At 41.4% G+C, this 26,537-nt stretch overlaps 1 protein-coding gene and 1 long non-coding RNA gene across 3 annotated transcripts in view; one reads left to right on the top strand and one right to left on the bottom strand.

Moving 5' to 3' along the window:
* The window catches only part of LOC6727576 (patj homolog), a 29,434-nt gene that overhangs the window by 783 nt on the left and 2,114 nt on the right, over positions 1 to 26,537 (top strand). The window contains exons 2-3 of one of the 2 annotated variants that reach the window (XM_039294698.1): positions 3,961 to 6,167; positions 6,219 to 7,154. In XM_039294698.1, the coding sequence (XP_039150632.1) occupies positions 4,346 to 6,167; positions 6,219 to 7,045 (2,649 nt within the window). In that variant the 5' untranslated portion in view covers positions 3,961 to 4,345 and the 3' untranslated portion in view covers positions 7,046 to 7,154. Of the gene's footprint in view, positions 1 to 3,960; positions 7,155 to 26,537 lie in introns of both variants that reach the window. The other variant, XM_039294697.1, reaches the window with a different exon arrangement.
* On the bottom strand, positions 16,489 to 17,585 carry LOC123327259. Its single transcript, XR_006541870.1, has 3 exons — positions 17,113 to 17,585; positions 16,859 to 17,000; positions 16,489 to 16,604 (listed from the first exon to the last, which is right to left on the bottom strand). It is a non-coding gene; the product is annotated as an uncharacterized LOC123327259 (long non-coding RNA).

Consider the following 26,537-nt stretch of genomic DNA (forward strand, 5'->3'; position numbering starts at 1 on the left):
GCCGCAGCCGCCAACCCACAACCCACAATCTGCAACCTACAACCTGAGACCTCCGACTCGAACCACCAACGCGGCCAAGAGCCGCAGTCAATGCGGCTAGACCAAGAGCTCCAGCTCCGGCATCCGCAAGTCTTGGCACGGATCGGCTTGGCCATGGTTGGATGGAAACACATCCGTTAAGCCGCCAAATACCCTGTAGTCGCAAAGAGTTGTGGTAGCAAGAGCACTGCGTTAAAACAAATAGCACTGCGTTTAGAAATCAACTTAATAGCTATAATTAGTAAACAAGATGTGTTGCCAAAATGTTGTGAATAACAGAAATGAAAAAATAGTGAATCGCCGTCGGATTTTTCATTCGATTTACGAACCACATTGTTTATTTAGTTTTTTGTTAACTTCAGCAGCCTGATGTTTTTACTCAAACAAATTGTACTGCAAAACAATAAAATATAAAACATAAATAGCACGGTCATCATTTTTTGAAGGAAATGAATTTAATAAATTTATTATCATTTTAATTGATGCATCCTACGTGCAACAAACTTTGCTTTTGCTCGCTAAATCATTTTGCGGTTGTGGCTCGAATGTTCAGTGAAAGCGAAACGCGATAAAGTTTACCATTTAAATAGCATTTTTTATGGGCATTTCAGTTTACTTTAATTGTTAACCAAAATAAACTTGTATATTTAATAGGGTTTTGAGTGCCTTGGTTATTTTTATAGGGTACTGAATTTTTTAAAAATGTCTGTTTTTTAAAGTAAATATATGTTCACTTAGATCAGCAAAGACTTTAAAGGGGAAAACCCCATTTTGACATATTCCCACTTTTGGTTTTAACACATCTAATGACTTGGCTCAGTTTCAAGGGTATGCAGAACTTCGTTTTCGACTTGGGCTTAACCTTCCTCGTCGCCGCTCTATTTTCTTTTTTTTTGCTTATCGATTTTCGACGCTTGACTGACGTCGGGACTTTTGGGCCAAAACTCGAGCCGTGAGCCGGCTAATAATGCTCAGTAGGTCAGCGCCGCGGCAGTTTGAAGTGCGTTAGAAGCAACAGTGGCCAACGGCGGGCTGAAACGAAATGGAAAACTGGCGCACAGGCACATTTACAGCCCAGAAAGGGATGGAGCGAGCTATGCGAGCGAGAGGGGAGACCGAACCGCTGGCTCTACTTGAGGCGTACAAAAATAGCAGCTTGGTGGCTCACACACACACTCTTCTTCAACTTCAAACGCGCTTGGCCTACTTTTCCGGGTAATGGGCTTGGGACGTCAACTGCTGCTGGTCCTGTTCCTCCAGCTCCGTACCAGCTCACTTGGCTCCTCCTTGCCACAGACCACTTTCCAGTGCCTCCGACCGCCGCAACCAAGTTAAATGAAGCACACTCGCAAGTGCATGGAGAAAAAACAAAGGAACCGAAATAGGGAAAGGCACTTTTATTGTTTATCTCCAATGTTTTACTCATTACTTTTTGAAAACATTTTTAGATAATGTTTTTTTTCTGATATATGTATATGTGGAATATTCTTTAACAAAAGCTGTGAATGCGAGTAAGCAGCTCAAGTAATTTAATCAAAAGTTTGCACATTTTGAAATAGTAACGAATATTTGAATTGCAACCTTTACTTTATTAAGAAGATAGCTCGAATTGAAGAAGTCAAATTTTTCTACGTGTAAAATCCAGGGGGTGGTGTTCCCACCAAAGCAAATGACCAAACCGAAGGCACAGAGTGAAAAGTTGCGGTGGCAGGGAAACGGGCGAGAGTGAGTAGTGAGGAGGAGGACTCAGAACAAGCGGCGTTAATCATACGCATCGTGCGCCAATCCGTGTCCTGCGAATGCAAAGTCAATCAGCGTTTAATTGACAGCTGCAGTCACTGCCAGATACGGCCAACAATGACTCCCGATCCCCGAAAGCCGCCCATCGAGCGCACTCGGAAACAACAATTAAACCGGCAACCCACTGAACAGGATTTGGTTTCGGTTACGCTCCTGCGTCCTGCTGCTATGGCGCAGGACATTAGTGCTCCTCCGGCGAGTGGTGGTCTCCACCGAACAAAGTCCGTTTGGGAAGTATTTTTGATTAATGATTTCAGGCAAAGGTTGGCGTGAGAGTTGTGTGCACACACTGAAAATATGAAGTAGTTAATTAAATAGAAGAAATATACTATAGCTTAATGAAGAAATCTTAAGAAATTCAATAATTTACAAGTACTCATATAACAAACATAATTTAAACCTAAAACAGGCAGAATTAAATGGGATTTATGATCTGAATCTTAAATCTACCTTGCAAATGATGTATAATTTTGATTAATATATTAATATATTAACACAGTCATTTTTACTTCAGTTTTTTTTTAACACAAACATGTTTTTAATCTCTTTAAGCGTTTTATTTTATTTACTCTTCAAATAATAGCCATAATAATAAATAACTTTGAGCAAAGAAAAAATAAATACAAATTTGATTAGAAATGCTAACTTGCATAGAATTGCAAAAATTTATTTTGTATTTGATAAAATATCATTGAACATAGTCATGAAAAAAGACTAATTGCCTGGAAAAACTTTGTTGCTGAGTTGTTGGTTGGTTGGTTACATAGTATCAACATTTTCATTTCGACCACACGATTAGTTGTATTGCCTGTTTCTTCTGACTTAAGAAAAAGCGGAAAATTGGTATCACCCCCTGGCCACCGCATCTTACCAAGGCTTCCGCCCCTCCAATTATTAGCCATATGGCTGTCAGAGATTCGTGGCAGTTGCTGCGGCAGCTCGAAACTTATCGCTCGATTGCAGATTGTTTCTCGGCTGCCAAGACGGCGCCGCAAAGTATGCAGCACCAAGTAGTCGCAAGTTGGCTCCTCCTCCCTCGCCACGTCCTTTCCCCTCTCGAGGCTCATATCATGGCATTTTCCAATTAGAACTGCCTTTTGGCCTGGCCAAGAGGCAAATGGGTGGGGTGTGGGGTGGGTTGGGTTGCTGTAAAGCGGGACTGGTGCCAAACATGCGTGGCACGTGAGCTGCAAAGGTAAAAACTTCTCGTTTCCCATGTGCGTGTGTGTGCATGTAAATTACAAAATCGTGCAAAAAAGGTGCCATTAAAAAGGCAGAAGGAGGAAAAAAAAAAGAACACAACACACAAAAGCGAACTTTAAAAGAACATCGAGTTGTGCATACCCTAGCGAACCTGTTCAAACATTAATGTGGGCAAAAAACAAATGAAAAAACAACTTTCTAGCTGAAGGCTCACTTATTGGATTTGCCAAATAAAAAGGAGAAACATGGGTAAAATTCTTGTTGTTCCAAGCAATTTCCAACTGATTTAAGCAGAATTTTTATAATATCATTTGATATTCTAAAAAACCCTTAATATTTACTAAAATGTCACAGTAACTTGCTTTGAACTTGACACAAATTATTTAATTTTAATCGATATTCCAAATGAATTTATTCTGAGAAATTTGACTTTATTTTAATAAATTGTTTATATTTATTACAATCCACTAGGCAGATCTAAACGTTGGTTAAAAAACAATACATCATATATATTGCACTTAAAATTGACCCCTTTTGAGCTTTAAAATCCCGCTGCTTCATTTTAAATATGTTTCTTGTTGTTTTTATTAGCAGCATTTTTCGAGTGTAAATTGATTAGAATGTGGTTGGCTTAAGATCCAATTTATATACCTCAAACAAGAGTATTGGCAAGGAACGTCGAATGGTATGCGTGGCAGGGCAGCTATTCAAATTCTCGCTTCACGCCCGTGCTACGGCTCTGTCTCTTCTTTTTGTCCCCGCTCGCATTGCGTATACGCCGCGTATCCCAAACACACACACACAGACACACACTCTGCAGTGCGTTGCGTATACGCCACCTATTCCGCGTATTGCGTATACGCCGCGTACTCCACCCTATTTTGATGCGAAGTGCGTGCGTGTGCTGCATAATTACAGGTGCGCTGTGCTGTTGCGGTCGTGGATGATGCGGCTGGAGCTGGCGGTGCCAGGAGCACAGTTCCCGGGCCATAATTGTCGGTTGAATGACTCTCGATGCGATAGCAATAACAGCAAAATCAGCTGCTCCGGCAACCATAATATTCATCACGCTCGTTCCATTTGACGGCGAGGAGGAGCAACAACGAACAATTGCCAACAGCACCACCGCTAAATTTTGGACACAATCATAAATGCGACATGTTAGCAAGGGCAAAGCGAACGGAAAACACACAACAGGAACAACAGCAACAACAACAACAGCAGCAACTATCGTCAGCAACATTTAATAAAACTACAAAAAGAAAAGGGCGACCGACGGCAGCACAATTAGCTGGGGGAAAAGATGGTTCTCAGCACCGAATGGTCGCAGGTGGAGGTCATCGATCTGATCAACGATGGCAACGGCTTGGGCTTCATCCTCGTGGGCGGTCGCAGTACCGGTGTGGTGATCAAGGCCCTAACGCCCGGGGGCGTGGCCGAGCGGGACGGCCGACTGCAGCTGGGCGATCATCTGCTGCAGATCGGCGAGGTCAATCTGCGGGGCTTCAGCTCGGAGCAGGTGGCAACAGTTCTTCGTCAGACCGGAGCTCAGGTGCGTCTGATAGTGGCGCGGCCGGTGGAGCCGACGGCCATCGATTACCAAACGCTGGCCTGTCAGGCGCCGATTATACCAACTAAGCTCCTCTCCGACCCGGAAGAACTGTCGCGTCATCTCTTCCAGAATCCGAGTTTTGCAACTGCTGCCGCAGCCGCCGCAGCCGCAGCAGCAGCGGCAGCAGCAGCGGGCTCCGGCAGCGACGGCGATGTCGGCGGCGGCGGCGTCTTGGATGTGGCCAGCTTGGTGGGTCTGGTGCGCGGCGGTCCCGCCGAGGGCACGGAACTGTCTGCCGTGGAACCGCAACCAAGTGCGGCGGTACTTCAGCTTCAACAACTGTCCGAGCTGGCCGGCGATCTGGCTGACTTCCCACTGCCTCCGATTCCGGGTGGTGGAGGCCACTCGACGCTCACGGACTCCAATGCTGGCCAACGCCCCTGCCCGCGCCTGGATCTGGATATAGTGCCCTTCTCGATACTATCGCCGCCGCCACGTCCCGCCCTGCAGATGCTGCCCCTGGAGACCCAATGGCGATGCGTTCAGGATCAGAACCAGCACATTGAGACTGTGATAGCCGACAGCAAACGCAAGCTGTTGGCCAACGAAGATGGCGGATCCGGTTCGGCGTCGGGTTCCGGTTCCCCCGATTCCTACATGGACTCCCCGGAAACGGAAACGTACGTGGTGGAGCTGCACAAGAATGTCTACGGCCTGGGTATCACGGTGGCCGGATATGTATGCGAGGAGGAGGATCTATCGGGTATATTCGTGAAGAGCATAATTGAGGGAAGTGCCGCGGAGACAAGTGGTCAGATCCAGATCAACGATCGCATTGTAGCCGTGGATGGCAGATCCCTATCCGGCGTTACCAACCATCAGGCGGTGGAACTGCTCAGGAACACCGACATAGTGGTTCATCTGACTCTGGAACGCTTCCTCAGAGGCAGAAAGTATGAGCACTTGCAAGTGGCCCTGACCGAAATCAAAGGAACATCAGCTCCCTCCGGCCTAGATAGGAGTCAAGATAAGGACCAGGACCAAGAGTCGCAGCTATCGATGCCTGGGTCCCCGTCGATAGCCACGTTGAGTTGGCTGCCACCCAAGTCACTGGATGCCGATTCCATAGCCACCGAAGGCGATGAGGCCGTGGAGGCGGAGTATGTGGGCATTTCGGGAGCCGAGGATGAGTTCATTGAGCTCCCCTCCCGGGACACCGTTGAATCGAACATGTCGCACGTGCTGGACCGCAGTGATCACAGTGGAGGCGTCACCAAGGATCAGGCGCCCAGGATCAGTCCGATAGCGCCGCTAACGAATGGGCGCAGCTTAATCCTGGCCGATGACAGTGGCAATGACACCGATGAGCAGTGTCCAGAGCCGGAAACGGAAACGGCACAGGCCCGCAAAGGGTCAAAGCCGGAGATGGAGAGGGTCAAAGACCTTGGGGATACGGAAACGGGTGCCGATCCGGATCCCGATCTCGATCCCGGCCAGATGCCAACGCCCACGAACGAGGCACCTGTGAAAGCGGCCAGCCCGACGGCCGCCTCGCTGCGCGTTGCCTGGAAAAGTGAGTTTCCCGACAGTGAAATTTTAGTTGCCGAAATAAATAAACTTTCAGGTCTAGGGATCAGCCTTGAAGGCACTGTGGACGTGGAGTGCGGCATTGAGAAGCGTCCGCATCACTATATACGCTCGATACTGGCCGACGGGCCGGTGGGGCGTCAGGGCATCTTGCGGCCGGGAGATGAGCTCCTCCAGGTGAACGAGCACAAGCTCCAGGGATTGCGACACATCGAGGTGGTTAAGATCCTCAAGGAACTGCCCGCCAGGGTTAAGTTGGTCTGCGCCCGCGGCACTCACGTTCCGTCGGTCATAAATACCTCGCAAAATCCGGAGGCCTTTGAGACTCGTAGCCTCTTGCCCGGTGGCCACCAGAGTCTCCAGAATCTGCTGAGCAAGGCCCAGTCGGAGAGCTCGCTCTACACGTCCAGCACGGCAACTTTAACGGATGCGGGAGCAGCGGCTGGAGGATCGGGGGGCACTGCAGGTGGAGGAGCTCGCTCCAAGTCACTAGAAAACGTTTCCGGCTTGGCTCTGTGGAGCTGCGAAGTGACCGCCGTCGATATAGAGAAAACGGAGCAGGGCTTCGGCTTCTCCATTCTGGACTACCAGGATCCGCTGGACTCCGAGGGCAGTGTCATCGTCATTCGCGGCCTGATACGCGGTGGTGCTGCGGAGGCAACCAACGAAATTTATCCGGGCGATCGCCTTATGAGCGTCGGCGATCGCCTGCTCCAGGGCCTCGAGCTGGACGAGGCGGTGTCCATTCTGAAGGCCATGCCGCCTGGACTCACGCGACTGGGCATCTGCCGACCCCTCTCCGCCTCGGATAGCAATAGCAACAGCAACATAGCCTCGCCGCTGGGCGATTCGGCCAGCACATAGTGGCAGCCCCTTCCCGACGGCCATCAGGAGTCGGAGGAAGGACTGCAAGCGGAAATGGCAAGGCCACCGGAAACGGAAACGGAACAGGAACTGGAGCAGTTCACACTGTGTGAGTACTTCTTTTTATTACAATTTCATTTTAGTTAGGAAAGCTTAGGAAAGTTATCTATGTACATAATATTTACCTATAAAAATTAGAATAAAATCTATATAGAAATAGAAAAAGATGAATATGTATACTTATACTTATATTTTTAGGCCAGGAAATTAAATATCCTGAACTATTTAAATCTTGCGAGCTCTGCAAGAGTGTATTTTAAATATTCAAGAAACAGAAAACGGATATATATATATTTGTATCCGAATTTTTTGACTGATTGATGTCGCAGCTGTTGTCAGAAATCAATATGAACGCGAGTCGAGTTCTTATTAAATTGTCACCTGTCACACCTGACGCCGATTGCCCCACACGACTTCTGCCTCCCCTTCGACCCGAATGCAACTTTAATCAAGTGACTGTTTATTTTTGGGTTCTCGCGCATTTATGAATACCTTTTTTTTCGGATCAGAGAGCCCCAAGTCAATTTCCTGATATACCAGCTGATATTTATGAGATTTCCTCTTTAATTGTTGCCCCTGGTGACGCCCAAAAGCCATTTCAAAAGGTTACGCCCACCTGAGGAAGGGAACCAGAAAATGAATGTGAGTTGGCCCATTGTCAAGATGATGACCTCTTGATATGCTTTTGAAGTCGTTCATACGCCCAGTTTGTCTTCTTCTCCTTTTTTTTATTGAATATACCTTTATATAAAGACGTATTGACCACAGCCTTTTCATGTGGCCAATTTGCAGACAACCCTTTAATTTAATGCCTGCTATTTGTCTTTATAAAAATGTTTGCCCAATTTCTCGGCCTATTTTTATGCTTGGGTAAAACTACCTTAGTTCGCTGGCAACCAATTTAGGAGATAGTAATATAGTTAATTTATCAAACTAAGAATTAGTTCATCATTGTGTTGAAAATAGAGACGCCGTGAAATCAAGTTAATATACTTTAAAGATGCTTGCAACTGCCTTGGCAATTATTCTATTTATTATTTCAACTCATTGTATATTTGTTGCTAGTGAAAATTCCTTTAACAATTTCTCGTCTGTTATCCTGAATAATTCATGTAATAAGCTTAGCCACACCTCCCCCTCCGTGTTTAATTCATTAGGTTTGTAATTAAACAAGGACGAAATTGCAAGGCGTTTGACATATGCTGAAAACTTTTAATACCCAACACCTGAAATGTTGGGCCTTCCGGGAAGGGAGGAGAGGGAAAGTAAGTGTCTGCAAGGAGGCTGGTTTGGAAACTTTCACCCACAAATGCCAAGTTTGGTCCACCCAGTTTTGGGGCCCTGCTTCTCACGCATAAATAATTTATGCGTAGATATAAATACAAAACTTTGACAAGCGGAGAGTCGAGTGCTGGACGAGGGATAAACTGAAGTTTACCACTAATCTCCTGAGCTCGACATTTTCCCTCCATGTTAACCTCATAAATAGTAATTATCTTAATTGGCTCTCGCCGTTCGCATTCATAACTTACGATTTGTCTGCCCGGTTGGCTTTGTTTAAAAAGTCATTATTTAGCAATAGTTGGTCAGCATATAGAATAAGGCTGCTCTGCCGTCTTGGCCAACTGGCAGTCCAGTTGGTCGATGATTTATGCATGCGGCGATAGCGAAAAGTTCCATTCCTTATATGTATAGAGTGGGATATATTTCAGGTGCGAATCAGTTGGTCTGGGAACCGCCACTTGGTTGAATAATAAAAGCTCGGCGAGCAATTATAAAAATGTTTGGTACATGTGCAAAGGCCGACGGGGAAATTCTTTATTCTCCAAAATATATACATATATTCACATATAGGTAAATACATATCGCACAGAAGCCGCACGAAGTTATATATGTATACCAGCGGATATTTATGCAAGTGTGTGTAAATATTTGGGTAGATAGTCGTTTGTTGTTGTTTGCCCGTTTAATTAATTGGCTATTAAAAGTGTTGAAAATTGAAAACAAAATTTAACGCCACTGCAGCAGCAGCATCAAAATAGCTTAGCCAATGGCTTTTGTAGGTACAATCGGGAAAAATAGCTGAGCAGGCAAATCGTATCTATGAGATGGAAATCAAATGGAAAATGCGAAATTGCGTGTAAATGCAGGAATTAAATAGTACAGGCCTATAATTACTATAGTATGTGAGAACTGCAAAAAAAAGGGAAAGTATTTTTCGCCGAGTCAATACTTGGGGCCATAATTCTGCCACAACAAACGAATTAAACGCCCCACAACAATGGCATGGATTCATTGTGTGTTCCATTGTTTATCATGGCAGACAAAATATTTACACAACCGAAATATAATATGCATAACAAACAACATTTTATTAAGGTATTATTTCAAAAAGTTTAGCACTGAATATTGTGGTACAGTTGAAAATTCCATTAAAATTCTAACACTTAACTAAGGCAATGAACCATTGGAATATTTTACACTTTCAGGCGAAGTAGTTTCAAAATAAATGAGCTATTTAAAAAAATCCTTTCACTTATTTTTTCCATCTTTTGAAACAGATCATAAAAAGTAGTAGTAAGTAGAAGTCTGAATCAATGAATCAATTATGAATACCCACTAGTTTGAAATGCTGTAATTACTCCTCGGTTTTTTGGCTGACTTTTAAATATAGTATATATTTTTTAATATAGGTAATCGAAGCATATAATTGAGTTTGATAATACACTTAGGGAAATTACTTTAACTTGAGCTACATTTTGAGCTGTTTTGCAACAATCTAGGCTAGTAATTTTATTCATTGGCTTCTTGGAAGGCCTCCAATAGCATTTTAATAAATGAATCTTACGTCATGGCCCAGAATTTCCGAACCCGTGAATTGTTTATTGCTGGCAGCTTAGCAATCCTGATGCGCTGGCGTTGCATTTTAAATCAAATTAATGTAAACATCGGTTGCGATGTCAGGTTGGCCGGACAGTCTGCCAATTCATAGCTGCAGCGATAATAATGGCTCATAAGAACGACTGACAGAAGGCGGGCGAATTTGCATTTGTGGCATTGCAGTTGCACAAATGTAAATATGTGAATATGGAGGATAGCAACATCATAATTCCACTGGCGACTTGTATGTGATTAATGCTGAAGTTTCTGTTGCATTTGCATTTCCGTTTCAATTTGCTGATTGCTATAGAAATTGCCAAGGAATTTACTATTCATTAAAACATTTTATACATACCTAACTCAATTCGAAAAATGCCGATATTTTTGTAGGAATTCAAGTAATAGAACAAAAATTAAAAATATTTTCATAAATATGCTATGATTTTCTTTACTTATGGTATGAGTATCTGTCTAAACTGGCTGATTACAATAAAATATGGCCAAGATATCCACTATTCATTAAAACATCAATTCCAAAAAGGCAGATATTTTTGTTAGAATTTAAAGAACGTAAATAGTAAAAATATTTTCATAAATGTGCCATGGTTTGCTTTGCTCACTGTTTGAGTATATAAATATCTGCCTTATGCATTTTACGTAACCAAACGCAAGTGTTTCATTTCCTGCATTTAGAATTTTTTCATTAAAATGACTCTGGGCCTGATTGCCGTTTCTTCGAGCATATTTGCGCTTTACAAGTACAACAGACTGCAAAAATAATTACGGCGGAACAAAAAACTCATTAAAACGCATTGCACACACCGCAAACATATTGTGTGTGTATATGTGTGTATGTATGTGTGTGTTTAAGTGAGCTTTCTAAATTTCCACAGCCTTGCCCGCGTCTCCGCCATTTCCACTTCCGTTTCCTTCGCCCAGGAGTGTCGGCCATGCATGGAAATCTATCAACGTCTGTGCCTGGGAGGCAGTCTCCCGGTTTTTCCACTGGAATGAATTCCTTGGTGCACAGAAAACAATTAGTATCGCCTATTTGCTGAATAAACACAGAGGCACAAGCTATTCTAACAGAGGCAAGGCTTTAGAAATTAAGATTAGGATATCGAGAACATCAAATATGAAGTATACATTATTGCTTATTATATAATAATAATAAAAATGTCCTTTTTGGTCCAAAGACCAAAGAAGCATTTCATAAAAATAAGATAAATGACTTTTTGTGATTTTAGCATGCAATAAGGATAATAATCCTCAGTTTATTACTATTATTATTATATATTTTATTAATTAAAATTAACTTACTGCGTACCCCAGCTGATCATAGGCATTTTTCTCTCTCCACAATCACATGTAAGCACGTAAGGCGGACATGGGTAGAAAAAACATTTATTTAATGCAACAATTGTGTAGATGAGGCAGCTGCCAGATGCGGGGGAATGGCACGGCACGGCATGGAATGGAATGATGTGGTGTGGTGTGGTATGGGGAAACAATAACGGGGCAAGAACATAATACACACAGCGGCAAGGAAGCGCATACCCTCTCTATATAGACCCATTTGCATACCCCACTTCGCCCTCAGTGCAACCACTTTGCAATTGTCTGTGCCTGAACTTTCAGCTTACACTTTGCAGCAGCATCAACAATCACAACGGCAGCAACAAGAAACAGAAACAAAAACAACAAGATGCTGGCTTTATCTTGGCATATCGACAACAAGCTCATCATCCCCCGCTTTGTGAGTCCCCATCACCCATTACCCATCACACATCACCCATACGCCACGTTGGCCCAGTGCACTTTGGAATGCTTCGAGAATGAGCTTGGCTTCAGTTATTTTTTCTTAGCTGAGCACCCTATGTTTTTGCGAATGAAAGGGTTGCTGCATTTAAGCACCTAATCAATGGTAAATTTAAAAGGCTATAAGATGTATGTATAAGTGACTAAACCACTTCCCTTTATTCACGATTATCAATAGTGGTGATAAATCATTGATTTAAATATCATAGCCTTGCCTTGATAAATTCTTTATTTTAAATTCAAAACTATTTTTAAGGGCAAATTCTTTAAATAGCTTATATTTTATACATTATACCTTTCTCTCTAAAGATACTTTTTAGTTTTTAATCCCATTAACACCCAGTTCCTCATATAGCAAACGCTTCATTTGAACGCTGATAAGAACATGTTCGAAAAAAACTGCTGTCTTCGTCATTCTATAGGTCCTTCAGTATTTCAATCATCTGCTGGTCTTGAAGTAATTTACTTTCTCTTTTTTAAGGATTCCCACTCGAGTCAAGTGCATAAATTCGTATCGAGTGCTCGTCGTTGTCGCGATATTTATCTGGCCCGTCGCTTATGGCCGTTAATATTGTAGGGCCCACATAATAAGGGGAAAATTGTGGGGCATGGCAGCGTTTTAAAAATACATAAAAATTAACTGCTGACGCAATTGCCAGGGGAGGTAAATTGAGGAAGGAGCGCAAAGTTGTCGGTGGATGAGCTTCAACAGCCGTTCCGCTGACTCACTCACTGCTCATAATTCCCATAATTGACAATGCCACTAGGCCACCAGGCCTCCAAAGCCCCCAAAACCCACAAAATGCCTCGACTTTCAGCCCCCAACCCGTGGTTGTCATAAAATTTGTAGCGAGCTCAACTGGCAGCTTATAAATATTTGACGATTTGCGTTCGCCGAGTCGTCAACTGATTTACTTAACTTACTTAAATACAAATTACCGACTGCAGCTGCCACGCCCCTCGCCCACTTATTGCCCCATATTATCCGTATATACCCATATCCATACATTCAGTTGGTCGTCCTTTATGCATATGGTTAATAAATTGCGAATTCCGTGGACCTCGAAGTCCTTATTGATTTTTCTGACTTTACTCGAGCCTGTGAAAAACAAAGGGGAAACATATGTTTTCATATTTAATTACACCCATTCCAAACACAGTGTGTGTATGTTGGGGTATGTGTTTTTGTGTTCTTTTGAGTGTGTGTGGGTGCACTGGTGACCCCGCTGCTCCATTCACTACTACCTTTTTTTATTGGTGAATCAAAACCTAGTATTTATCAAAGCATCACAAAAGGTCATAAGAACTATATATGTAGAGTAGAAAATAAAAAATAGAGTAGACCATTATAAGTATATATATTCTTGATCAGGATCAAAAGCCGAGTCAATCTGGCCATGTCTGTCTGTCCGCATGAACGTCGAGATCTCAGGAACTATAAAAGCTTGTAGGTTGAGATTCAACATGCAGATTCTAGAGACATAAACGCAGCACAAGTTTGTTGACCCATGTCGCCACGCCCACTCTAACGCCCACCAACCGCACAAAACTGCCACGCCCACATTAATGAAACATTTTTGGATATTCTTTCATAATTTTATTAGGGTTTTGATTTATTTTTTATTACTGTATGAATATGTTCTATATAATAATAATAATATATAATATATAATTGAGCCGCTGCTTGCACAGTAGTCTAGAAAAAATGAAAATGAATTCGATTTATAGTTCAAAAAGTAAAGTTCTTGTAGGTATTGAGATACGTTAAAAAATAAATATAAACCAATTTGCTCTATAAGACATATTACTAAAAGCTCATTACTTTTAGTAAAATGTCTTATAGATTATTATAGTTCATTCATTCCCTTCCTAATACACTTTGATTCAGAAAGAATTGAGCAATTATTTAGGACCTTTTAATTTGTCTAAATTTCTAACTAAATTTTGACTACAGCATTCTCTCTTGTTTTTTTTTATAAATGGAGCTGATGACCTACTAGATACTCTCTTAAATTGCCACAAATAGACGACTTAATATTTTCAAAAAAATTTAAGGGCAGCGCAGTGCGATCATACTGCCACGTTGATTTTGGCTTTCAGCTTAATTAGGTTTGCTGTTTGAGCCAAATGTGAGCCAAGTGCAAAATTGCCGGCATTTGTTCTTGGTCAGACTCTTAATTGCAGTGCAAACGGGCCGCGAAAATGGGCCCTCGGCTGTTTTTGGACTGGCTCACCTGTTCCACCGGCTTACTAGCACCGCTGCCCCCAAACACGATCCCCCTTTAACCACCCCCCTTTAGGCCCCTGCCTATAACAACCACTCCCTCCTTTAAGCCCCCAGAGTTGTTTGTCCTGCATGCGAGGCCAAAATGTTTCCAGCCACTGCGGCTGCCAGATAGCCTGTGAGCAAACACACACGCGACGTCATCGAGAGCTCATTGTGCATGCCAAGATTACCCCCCCAAATACCAAATGTCCTGACAACCTCCCCATTTTCCCCCTTTTCCCCCGTCCAGCTCCGCCTGCCACACCCTTCGCTCCTTCATTCCCCTTCTGTTCATCACTTGCATAGCAGTTCAAAGTTTACGCATCGCCAGTACAAACGATGAACCAGTAATAAGAGTACTGATGAGCACTCATATAATCAATCTTTATCTTAACTGTTCGATAACAAAAGTAGTGCATTAACAACCATATGTTTTAGCCTATTCCAATTTAGGTGGTTAAAACTTGATAAGAATGATTCCAAAACCTTGTTGATGTTGCATCTCCTGGTGTTCCCCTATTGTTGATATTGTTTTTAGATGCTACCTCTGTTGTTTTACATATTCTCTCAGTCAGAATATTTTAGCAGCTTTAGACCAAGCCAACAGAAGCACAAAATGTACATGAACATTTAATTTAAATGCAGAGCGTAGCAAAATGTCACAGACTTAAACCTTTGTTGGTCTTAAAGAAAACGAATGTGTCAAGAGAAAACTGGGTAGATGGAAAAATCCTCAAGCTTGGGAAACAGTGCAATATATAATCGGAAATAAGCTTAATGAAAATAAAGAGATGTCCCAGCTGCCAGGAAAACTATAATATTCGAATGTCAGTCGAGATTGGTGGACTAAGCAGCGAGCTATTAAGTTTAAGACCGCCTTTATGGTCAATAATTTTAAGTACCATACTCCCAATTAAACTGAAGTGGAAAGCAAGAGAGTGCAGTATTAAATGTTTTTGGCAACAAAAAAAAGATGATAATATCAACATTGGTCCAAAGGTGTGGGTTGTGGGCGATAAATTGGGCGTGGCAATGTTTTGAAATCAACTGTCAACGTTGGTATCACTGGAATTAGCAGGATTTGAAAAGATTCAATTAATTCTGTTGTTATTACTATATAGTGTCGAAAATTACAACTTCCTCGAGTGACTGAATAATAAGCTGTTATTAGCTTTTGCTGGAATTTTGCTTTAAAAACAGATAAACCAATTTTTGGGTTGTTCTTAAATTTTTGTTACTCTTTACTAGTAGGGTAAAGGGTATATTAGATTCATTTAAATTAGTGTAATATTTGTATTTCTTAGGCATTTTCTGCCTGTTTCCTAAGTTTAAAGAATATTATATTATTATTATTACTTTCAATTTGCTTTAAAGTTCAGTACGTGCTTATGTGGTGGCCATCGATCTAGAGTTCATCGTGCACCTTTTTATTCACTCTGTTGTCGCATTTTTAATGCTATTTCACAGCTTTTGTTGCTCGCAACGTGAAAACGCTTTTGACATCGCGGTCTGTATATTGAATGAAGATGTATGGGAGGAGTCGAGAATTTTTATTTGTGTTCGGATGTATGCGAATTTGCATATATTCTCATTCTCAGGTATGAAGTCCCACAGTCAAACTTCTTTGACTTCTTTTTGCAGTATTTTTTAAGCACGGGAATAGTTCTATGAATACTTTTATGAATACTTTTATGAATACTTTAATGAATTCCTTTATGAATACTTTTATGAATACATTAATTAATACTTTTATGAATACTTCTATTAATACTTTTATGAATACTTTAATGAATAATTTTATCAATACTTTTATGAATACTTTTATAAATACTTTTATGAATACTTTCGTTCCCCAAAGATATTTATCATAAAATATGAGTCAAAACTATCGGAAAGAGCAGAACTCATAAAATACTCATGCCACAAATGTCGAGCAAAGAGTTTTCCAATTGCATATGGTGGCCATAGTGATAGAGTAACCCTGTACATATGTATTGTTCATATATATGCAAAAATTACGCATACGCCCTGTGAAGTTCAATCGGCGGTTGAGCGCCAGTCTTCGCCTCCCGTCCAACAACAACCACTTGACAATGGCAAGCAGCTCTCTCATCTCCTTACCACCGCTCCACCCCTCCGCTTGCCGCCGCCCCTGCAAGTGTTTTCCGCATTTATATGCAATTTTTCTTCATCTTTTATGTATGCTCGTTGTCGTCGCCGGCTTTCATATCCTTTGCCGTGTTCATTTGCACAGTGGTAGGCATAAAAATAGCAGCGAATATTGGCAAATTGAACTTCTGCATCTATTCAAAAACTTTTCTAGTTCTCAAATCCAATACTGTGTGCAGAATGTGCTTTTTGGTTTTGACAAATCATGAATTTAAGAATCAAAAACATAAATTCAATAATATTCAAAATTCCTATTTTTAATTCCATTTATTTGATTTGATTTGTGCTACTACTATTTTGAGAACATCTGCAGCTTTATCCCATGTATTTCTGTCGTTGTCAGCCAGCCGTTGCATGTGTAAGTCGCTGTAATGATATTTGTTATTTGTTTGTTTGTTAGTTTGCGTGTGCGTTGAAAGCATTGAAATGCCGTTTGTCAAACACGAATACGATCTCCCAACATGCCACCCATATGAATCCCCACCCCCCACCGCCACAACCCAACCCCCCATCCACTCGTGCACTTTTCTAATGGCTTGCCCGGGGGGAAAATTTGTGGGGCGGGGTAAGTGAGGGAATGCATTACAACTCGCTTACAACTCGCAGCGTGATTCAATTACCATGAGCTCTCGCTTTCGGATCGCATTTGCATAGGCTTGGCCCCGAGGCGATTTCGCTTCGTTTCGCATTTGGCATTTCCACCAACTTTTCGCTTGGCTTTTCCCAACGCCTTTGTATTTCCGCTTCACCCAGTTTCGCCGCCTGAAAGCAGGCAATGCAATTTTTAAGTGCACACACACATGATGATATCTGAGTGAGTATTTTCTGTCCATTTTGAGACTTGACATGAATGCTCGCCATTTTAAGTGCTCACTTATGCGCTTCACTTTATCTGCATGAAAATTAGAGTTTGCCCAGCACTCGAATGATTTTGATAATTGTGAACTGATAGGTATAACAATTTAGCTAAATATGGGCAAAGCTGAAGTGCATTGCTAACGATTTACTTAATTTGTAAGAGTGCTTCACACAACATTTTTTAATTAATGTGTCAGCTTTAGTATTAATGCAATTTAGGAGTTATTAATGAATTGTTACTTTGTTGGTTATGTATAAATTTGCTAAAAACACTCCCTTTTCTTAAAGAAGCAAATGCCAGCCAATTCATGCACCTTAACCTATTATCAAGATTAATCCAATTTGGTTTGGCTATATATTTCGGCTCCAATTCCCCTGTAAACTGGGCTTGATCAAATACGCATAAAATATGGATACACTTGAATGTCCTGGTTCCCGAGAGCAAATCCCAACCGATTGGCCTGCCCAGGAGCATCGTTTGCGAATACAACATGCATATCGGATCTGTTTTCGGGGGTTCTGATTGATGGCGATATTATCCCGTAGAGCGAGAGAGAAGGTGCAGAAGAGTGAAGGCAATGCCAAGCCCCAGCCACACAACTAAGCCAGGCAATCAAGTGTGTGTGTGTGTGTGTGCGCTCCTTGGTAGCGCTTCTCATGTTCACATTATCCTGTCATGGCTCCAACCAGACAAATTCTACTGCTTGTTGGTGTAAACCATATATGGTGTACCGCACACCAAACAGCCACGCAATTGTGTGCTTTATATGCGAATAACTTTTGCTTAGTCCACAGCAGACCACATTCAAATAGATTCTAACGAAATGAATTCAGAGGCGATGGAAAAATAAATTCGAATATATTTGTTAAAGTCATAAAAACTTGTGCTTATAATTTTAAACGAACAATAGCTCTTTGATTGATAACACTCTTCCAATTTGACTGTGAATATTCGTTTTTTTTATATATCATTTCACAATAATCTGCATGTGGTACATGAAAAACGAATTACGAACGCTTTTTTTTATGTAAAAACTAAGCCAAGCACATTAGTATTTAGTTAATGTAAATTTGATGTTTTATCATTATGTATTTATCACGTTGGCTCCAACCAACGCGGAATTTTTGAAACCACAATGACATAATGTCAGAAAGCAGAGCCGCCCTTCCACATTTTCCTTAGTTTTTCCGGCACATTTTGACACCTTTTTTGTGGCAGCCACAATGAATGTAAATTGAAATTGATTTTGTGCAAATTAATTTCATGTAAGCGGCATTAAATTCTGGCACCGCGCTGCTTGTAACGCGTCTGTCTGTTTTATGCACAAACGGTGGAGCAATATTCCATACCCAGAATTTTCCACCCCCCTCCAAACCCCCTGCTCAATTCAATCTGCCCCCCTTGTCATCCTATTGTGCTGCCTGTATTTGCACTTCATTTTCATATTTAAGTTCGTTTATTATGCGAATGTAATTAATTATAAAGTTTAGCGAGCATAAATTCAATGTGGCCTGGTGCCAAGCAAGAGTCCCCCAACGGATGAGGACGATGGGGCAGTTGGGGGCATTTGGGGGTCAATCTCAAAGCCATTGGCTTTTGTGGGTCAGTGTTGAGTTGACACATTCGATGGCTGGAGGCCGATTAGCCATGTTTGCACTGGCGTAAATCAAGCGACTGTCAAGCGCATGCAGATCAAATTGTTTCAATCGAGTGATAAATCAATCAGCGTAACAGATGTACGCTCGCCTATTGTCAGATTGCCCGAACACACTGCGAGAAATAAGTGTTTAAGCAGAAATAAGTGAAATAAGCATTTAAAAGATAGAATTTAATGAGGCTCAACTAATTTTAGATGTATCTATTTACTTTAAACAGCAAATATGCAACATATATGTATTTATTCATAAATCTTCAGATTTGCTTGTTATACCCGTCACTCGTGGAGTAAAAGGGTTTACTAGATTCGTTGAAAAGTATGTAACAGACAGAAGGAAGCGTTTCCGACTATATAAAGTATATATATTAATGATCACACCTAAACTTTTGAAGAATTTTCGAATGTTTTCCCATTTTATTCCCCAATAATTATCGATATTCCGTAAAAATTATGAAATTCTGCTGTATATGAAATAAAATTTGACTTGTGATGATTAATTGAGTTTCCGCGTACCAAAATCAAATCAACAATTATGACCACAACAACAAAGACACCAATGAAACGAATGTAAATGATTTCCATTTAAAAGCAAGCCAGAAAGTATTTAGCTGTTTATACAATTCCCCCGTCAATTTGGCAATTTAATTTGCCTCAACTCCTCCCTGGTGAATCATGAATTCGCAATTGCCGCTAACATTAGTCGCTTCCACGCCCAGTTGGACTCTAAATAATGGTTTGGCCAAAATCTGAAAAAGGCTAGCCACCGTGGCAGCAGCTGTTGCAGCCACAAATCTCAAATGCAAAGAAACATTTTATTGTGTGTGTGTAGCACACTTTTTGGAGCCAGCAGTCTAATCGCAAACGACGCCATGCTGCACTGAACTTAAAATCCAAAAGCCAAGCAAAAAGCAAATCAGCTGATACACCCGCTTCTCTTCCATTCCTCGCAGTTCACAGCCCGTAAATTATGCAACATGCTTTCAAGGAAAATTCAGCGAAGGGAAAATTCTGCACAGAACGGGCTGCCGATTTTCGCGGAGAAATAGAGGAAAATCCCAATCGTGAGCATAAAAAATGGAAAATGAAAAAGAAAATTTGAAAACGACCTAATGGTAAAACTGTGAATATATAAATGGTTTTGCAATCAAGAGGTTTTCTTTAAATTTCAAATATTTTGGTAGCACAAATCTTTTGTGAAATTGAAGACACGACTTTTTGGCTATTTGCTATTGGCCTCTTTTTATCACTCTCGCTTCCTCTTTCCTTTCTTTCACCCAGCACATTGTGGGGGCGTTTATGTAAGGGGGCGTGGGTGGGCCGTCAATTTTAATGGCTGGCCATGAAATTGAAATGCAAGCAATGAAAAATTCAAGCATTTCAACATGATGGACACTATGGCTGTGGCAATTTATAGCCCGACCATTTGTAACTACACCGTGCCAACAACAGCGATACTAATAATCACAAAGGCAACAAAATGGGGCATATCCCCAGCTGACAGTTAAATATCGAAGGCCTTCCACGGTCTTTTCGTTTCATTTTGTAATTAAAATGCCATTAAACTATTTTTCCCTTTGTAGAGTGTTGAGCCCTGGCATTTCTCTGCTGTGCGCCCTTTCATTAATTATGAAAAATTTCATGTTTTTCTTTTCCCTAATTCAGTACAAATATTGATTAAACGATTGCCTTTCAATTGTCTTTGACACAGCACATTTGAATTCCTTTATACTTGCTATTCAAATAAGTTTTAATTAAATTGCTTAGGTATTTTAATTCAATATGCATCAATATTATTGTTCACAATAACGAAATAGTTTGTGAATGCAAATTTGTTGGCTGATAAACGTGCATTATGCAAATTCAGTCGTTCGCGTCAGTTAAGCAATCAAAGAAAACTATTGGAATGTCATTGCAAAATGGCGATGGCATTGATGAGGCGTGCTTAACATGTGACTGCGAAAATTGAGCATATACGGCTGACATGGCGGATACGTGATACGTATGTTGCGTATACGCCACCGTGACCTGTCAAAGCAAATTTGTCTCCCTTGGCAGTTGGCTGGCTTTTATGCCGAGTTAACTCAATTTCGTCCTTTAGAAGCTGCACGAATTGCGTTGTTATTGTTCCATCAAGCAAATTCGTTTTCAAAATCAGCATATAAATAAATTCGCAAGCCAAATAGAAGGTAAATTAAATTTATCTACGTCAATGGTTTGACTGGGCTGGGCTTGGCCCAATTGCCGTTGATAAACCCGGCAAATGGCATTCATGGCAGGCTATTTTAAGGCCAATAAAGTCGAGCCAAAGTGAATCCCTTTCTTCACTCGTTCTACCCCAAAATCCAAACGTCCGGATCGTTAAGGGAATGAAGACAGGAAGGCAAACGACATTTGCAGATAAGGTTTCACTCTTTTCTTTTTTTTTTTAGGGGCCAGTCCAAAAATGAATTTTTTGCCTGCTCCTTTTTTCCTGCTCCTTCGGTTGTTCCTCATGACGATTTAATAAAAGTTGCGGCTGCAATAAAACGAAGGCGGATGACATAACACAAGTCCGAGCTGAGCGACACGGGCCTCTGCAGATGGAAAATCTGGTTCTACGGCGTGTGGTCTTATCAACACACTCCACATGGCAGTCTAGGCTGTCCTTTTCAGCATCGGAATTATTACATTTTCATGAGCGTCGCCCCACAAAGAATCCTGTCCTTGACGCGCGTGCCACAAGACAATGGCATATTTCAACATGTCAGTGGCTCTACTGCCACTTTTAGTTGGACTCGCTCCCTGGCCTGCGAATGGAAATATGGGCAAATAAATCATTTTATTGCAATACAATTTCGGGCCACTGTCTTCCATCTTTTTCCACCAACATCAGCGCATTTTTATCACACACTTCATGCAGAGTGAAAAAAAACTGGCTGCAGTTAAAGATGACATTTCTAATAAATACCTATAAATGTATAATAAGTGCACTTTTAATATTTACTAAACTCTAGATATCCAATAGATATTAACTGGCAACTTATTATGACTTAATCTATAGCCAAATGGCAAAAAATACGCTACAAAAAATTTTGTTGGTGTGACAAAAAGTATTAAAGCAAGCCCAAAAACCTTGTTTACATGTTTTTTCCAGTTCAGTTGGAGACACTTTAGCGCTTTCATACTGCTGAAGCATTTTATGCGGCCATTGGGAGGGCACACACACACACACACATGTTACTTCGATATTAATAAGGCCGTGTGGAGGCTGTCAATGTGACGTGGCGCCAAACTGCTGCCACCGGAAGTTGTCCAACGGGAAGCGGAAACGTCGCCCGTGCCCGAGCATCACATTACATTGGCTTGTGTAGTGGTGGCATTGGGGCATGGCTCATTTTTTATTATCGCCCAATCCAATCTCGGCAGCCAGTTTCTGGGATGAGGAGGTCGGAGGAGTCGGCGGAGCAATTGGTTTTCGAGCTGCTGCCACCACCGGAAGCAACAAGGCAACACTTCGGACGGAATGGGAGCTGATGGGCATTTTCAGCTCGGCATCGGTGGGTTATTGGCCACTTGAGGGATTGGGCTAAGCCAGATTTGTGGACAGCAATTAATACTTTTATGGTTGGGACGGAAATTTAATTTAATTATTAATTAGATGCTACCCCGCCGTCGTCTTCTGGCCATTAAGCCAGGCGAAAAGCCCATTTAATTGCTTTCAAACTCGACGAGCTGCTGCTGCTTATTTGGTCCTCTATTATTTGCCTTCGAATGGAATGGCAAACAAAGCCGGAGGACCAAGATCAAAGTCAATGCCCCTGAACTTTCCTCACCTTCGCGCCAAGTTGCCCACGGAGAGTTTTAGCCCCAAAGTTTGTCCTTTTCCTGCCGCTGTCGCACCTTGAGTATGTTTCAACTCTTTCGCCTGCACTTTGCCATCCCAGTTGCTGAAATATTCATAATTGAAGTTTATTGTTTACCCTCGGATGTGTGCCACGCCCTTGCCTTCCTGCCCGCCCCTTTTTCTCGTAACGGCGCTCGCTTTGATTGTTTTGTGGCCCGGAGACTGTCGATAAGTTGGCCTGCAGAAAGTTCACAAACTTTTCAGTCTTTTTGTTTTAGTTCCTTTTTCAAGCGCTCTGAAAACTTTGATTGGCGAACAAAATGGCACAAGTGATTGGACATGTGCTTCATTTATTATACTGTATGCCTGACCTACTACTCTCCTTCCCTTTTTTATCAAGGGGTATCGTACGTAACAACTAGAAATAGCAAGATTTGTAATATAGAAATATATAAAATAATTTCGATCTTTTATAACATATTATGAACGTAAATCCAGACTACTGTCATTTAAAACTTAAGATAAGTGCTCTTGCTATTATTTCTCAACGGAAACCACACCGTTCACGTCAGTTCTTCTATGGCCAAAGGTCACGCGTTTCTTATTTCCGTTTCCCGAGTGCTCTTGACCGATTTTTTGATAAATTGCTTTTGCCTTTGAGCATCGAATGGAAATGGTATGGGTGCCTTTAGGAACCCATCCCTTAGTTTTCAACTCACAGTTTAAATGGGCTGCTCGTTCCACGTTTATGGAGCCCACTTGAACGAGCTATTAAATATAATTGTAAGCAATTTGTGCAATCTACTTAGGATATCATTTTTAATGCGACAACCTAGGCCAAAACCCATGCCAACCCTCATTGCCATGCTAATTGCGGAAAAAAGGTGGTTACAAACTGGGACGACGGTAAACATGAAAAGAACAATAAGCGCGAAACAATGGACTGTTTGCAATTTAAATTAACATTTTGAGTGAATCAAATAAAAGGGCGAAAAAAAAGTGCGCTCCGGTGGCAAAAACTGCCGAGCGGAGCAGCTAAATTGTTTTTGATGCCACCGTTGGCACTGCAGATGGTCAACAGCAGATCCCATTGCAGGCCAAATAAAGGCTGGCAAAACCCAAGCCAGATTTGCATAACACGTTCCGCGCTGCGGTTCCAGTGGCCAAAAAAGGCCGAGTCCGAGATTCCCGACACCCAACGCCGCCCAATGCTCGGCGAGCAGCTGCGCCAGGTTTCATATATATTTCAGACTCCGTGCTACCAAAAATCCCTCCATTTGGCTGCCGTGGAATATAAAATTCTGGCAATATCATAAAACAGAAAGTTTAGAAGCTGGTGACCTCGACAATGGATTACCCTGACCTGTTATCCAAACTTACTACTTACCTATTTAGTTTTTCCGTATTAAATAGTTCGCCTTTTTTTTTAATTTTCATCATGTTTTAAAAATATATTATTATATTACTAAGTAGGAAAAATAAAATGGCAGTTGCTATTGCCCTATAAAAAATGCTTAGTGAATTATCTAGGTATAATCCGTTGAAATTAGCTCTTAAAATAATTATTTGAAATGCAAGCATTTACAAACTTCCTCCATTGTATATATTAATTGTTGAACTTAGCTCTTAAAAAAATTATTTGAAATGCAAGTATTTACTAACTTCTTTCTTTGTATTTAGTAATGGATAATGTTCCCATTGAATCGCTTACAATGTCTTGACCAAATGCACTTTGCATTTCCCGCGACAATGGAGAAGTGGCGGGAAACCAATTTACATTTCACTTGTCTGAGATGTTTTAGTGCGACGCCGTTTTCTATACTCCCTGGTCCGTCTATCGCATCCTATCCCTTTCCCTTTTTGGCGCTGACAGCCTGGTCAAAGGACTCCTCGGTGTCCTAAACCCAAAGCCAGGGAACAAGGAACAAGGAGCGGCAAACAAAGGCAACAACAGCAAGGCAAACAAAAGTGGCTAAAAAGCAAAAGCTGCAAAAAGGCCAAAGGCGAGGCACGAACTCTCTCACCAACACACACACGCAGACACACATACACACACCAGCACACTCGCATTCATAGATACATACATATATGCATGAAATTTCACACCCAGGGGCGTAGGTAAAGGGGTAGGGGTTTCGAGGGGCGGTAATGGGGGCGTAATGGGTGGTTTTGGGGCATGCTTTTGGGGTGCACAAGACAGCCAGAGCAGCCGAAATGCAAATACACAAACAATGGCGGTGCGGGGGCTACTAAGCCAAGCTAAGAAGGTTTTGGTAAACAAATTTTACTGCCAACTCGCACACAAACAACTCGCACACACAAATAGGCAAATGCACGCGGAGAAATTATCGTGTTGCTTGTAGGATTCTACAATAAAATCCCAGACCAGAAATAATGCCAGAATAATGTCAACAAATAATTAAAATAAGTAATTATTTTTGTTGGACTTAACTATATTTATTTATATTAATTAAATATATATTTTTTATATTTAAAATATTTTTTCATTTTAAATTATTTAATATCAAACAAGGAAATACAAATATTCTCAGGAGTTAAAATCAAATAATCCTAAAACATATGACATATAAGAAATCCAAGATGCATTTTCAGTTCAAAATACTAGTACTAGATTTTTTCCAGTGTATAATTTCAGTTGTTGTTGCTGGCCCAGGACATTCATAGTTAAAATTTAGAGAGACAGCGCCGAGAGATTTGGCAAACAGCAACAATATCCCCGCCGCCGATGTTGCCAGCCGGCTACCCTCCCACCAACCCCCCTCTCCGCCCTGTTGCGTTAATCAAGGTTCACACAATCGCCAACAACAACTACAACAATAACAATAAGCACAACAACAACAATGTGGGCCATGCACGTGCCAAAATTGCGAGGGAATATTTTGCATTTGTTTTTTATTTGTGCCAGCGACATTTCGTAGCCAAGTTTTCGTTTCGGGCCATTTGTTGCTGTTGGCCATCTGGGTGTTGATTAAAAATTGTCAGGTACTGAAAATTCATAGCCCTATATATCCTTCATATTCAAGTGTGTGTATGGAAAGTGAAAACCAAGGTCACTATCGTTATGAAACTGAGTTTTCTACACTTTGTAACAGAGATATTTTATCAATGTTAATCACAACATTTTGGTCAACAAAATGCAGCAATCACCCAATATTATTTCCAGTCTTAGGTTGTAACACACTAAACTTGCCATAAAGTGACACAACATTCACCGGATATTCCCTTGAGGAAAACCTTTTGGTTCCTGACTGTTAAAATCGATTGGATTCTCTGGTTGCTACTGCCACATATATTGGCCGAAAGCAAAGTGTTGCCATATTTTCCAGCGGGTTTTTAGGTTTGTTGAATGCCCATTTCGGGTTAATAACAAATAACCGAATGGTCCATTACACGAAATGGCCGAAAAGTGTTGAGACCCACAGGCAACGGCCCTGACAATGCCAGTTACCAAATAATGGACTTGGGATCCCAACGGCAGTGCGATATGCTCATGGTTGGCCCGTTCGCATTACCCGAAATTACCCTCATGCATTAAGTAATAAATTTATATGAGCTAATTGCCAGCAAAAGTTCATTAATTTGAGAGTCATGAACCTAATTTATTGGGGCCATTAGGTGATCTTAGTTCCTGATTCCGTAAACATTGGGTTTGGTTAAAGCGCAGAAATGGCATAAAACTTAAGAGGTAACCGGTTTTAATAAGCTAAACAAAGTATATTATTATTAGAGATTCAAGTGTATTGATTATAATCATAGCCATTTTCAAATTCGCAGTGCAGTAAGTGAATAAGTGGCCTGAGTTACGACCACAAATTGAATATTTCCACTCACTACGATATTCATTGAACGCACACATATGCAAAGCGTGCTTATGGCTTATATAAATATAGTCAATCGTCCGTTATCATTGGGAATATGGGAATATTATATGTGTATTTG

Source organism: Drosophila simulans, chromosome 3R (genome assembly GCF_016746395.2).
Source record: "Drosophila simulans strain w501 chromosome 3R, Prin_Dsim_3.1, whole genome shotgun sequence".
NCBI lineage: Eukaryota > Metazoa > Arthropoda > Insecta > Diptera > Drosophilidae > Drosophila > Drosophila simulans.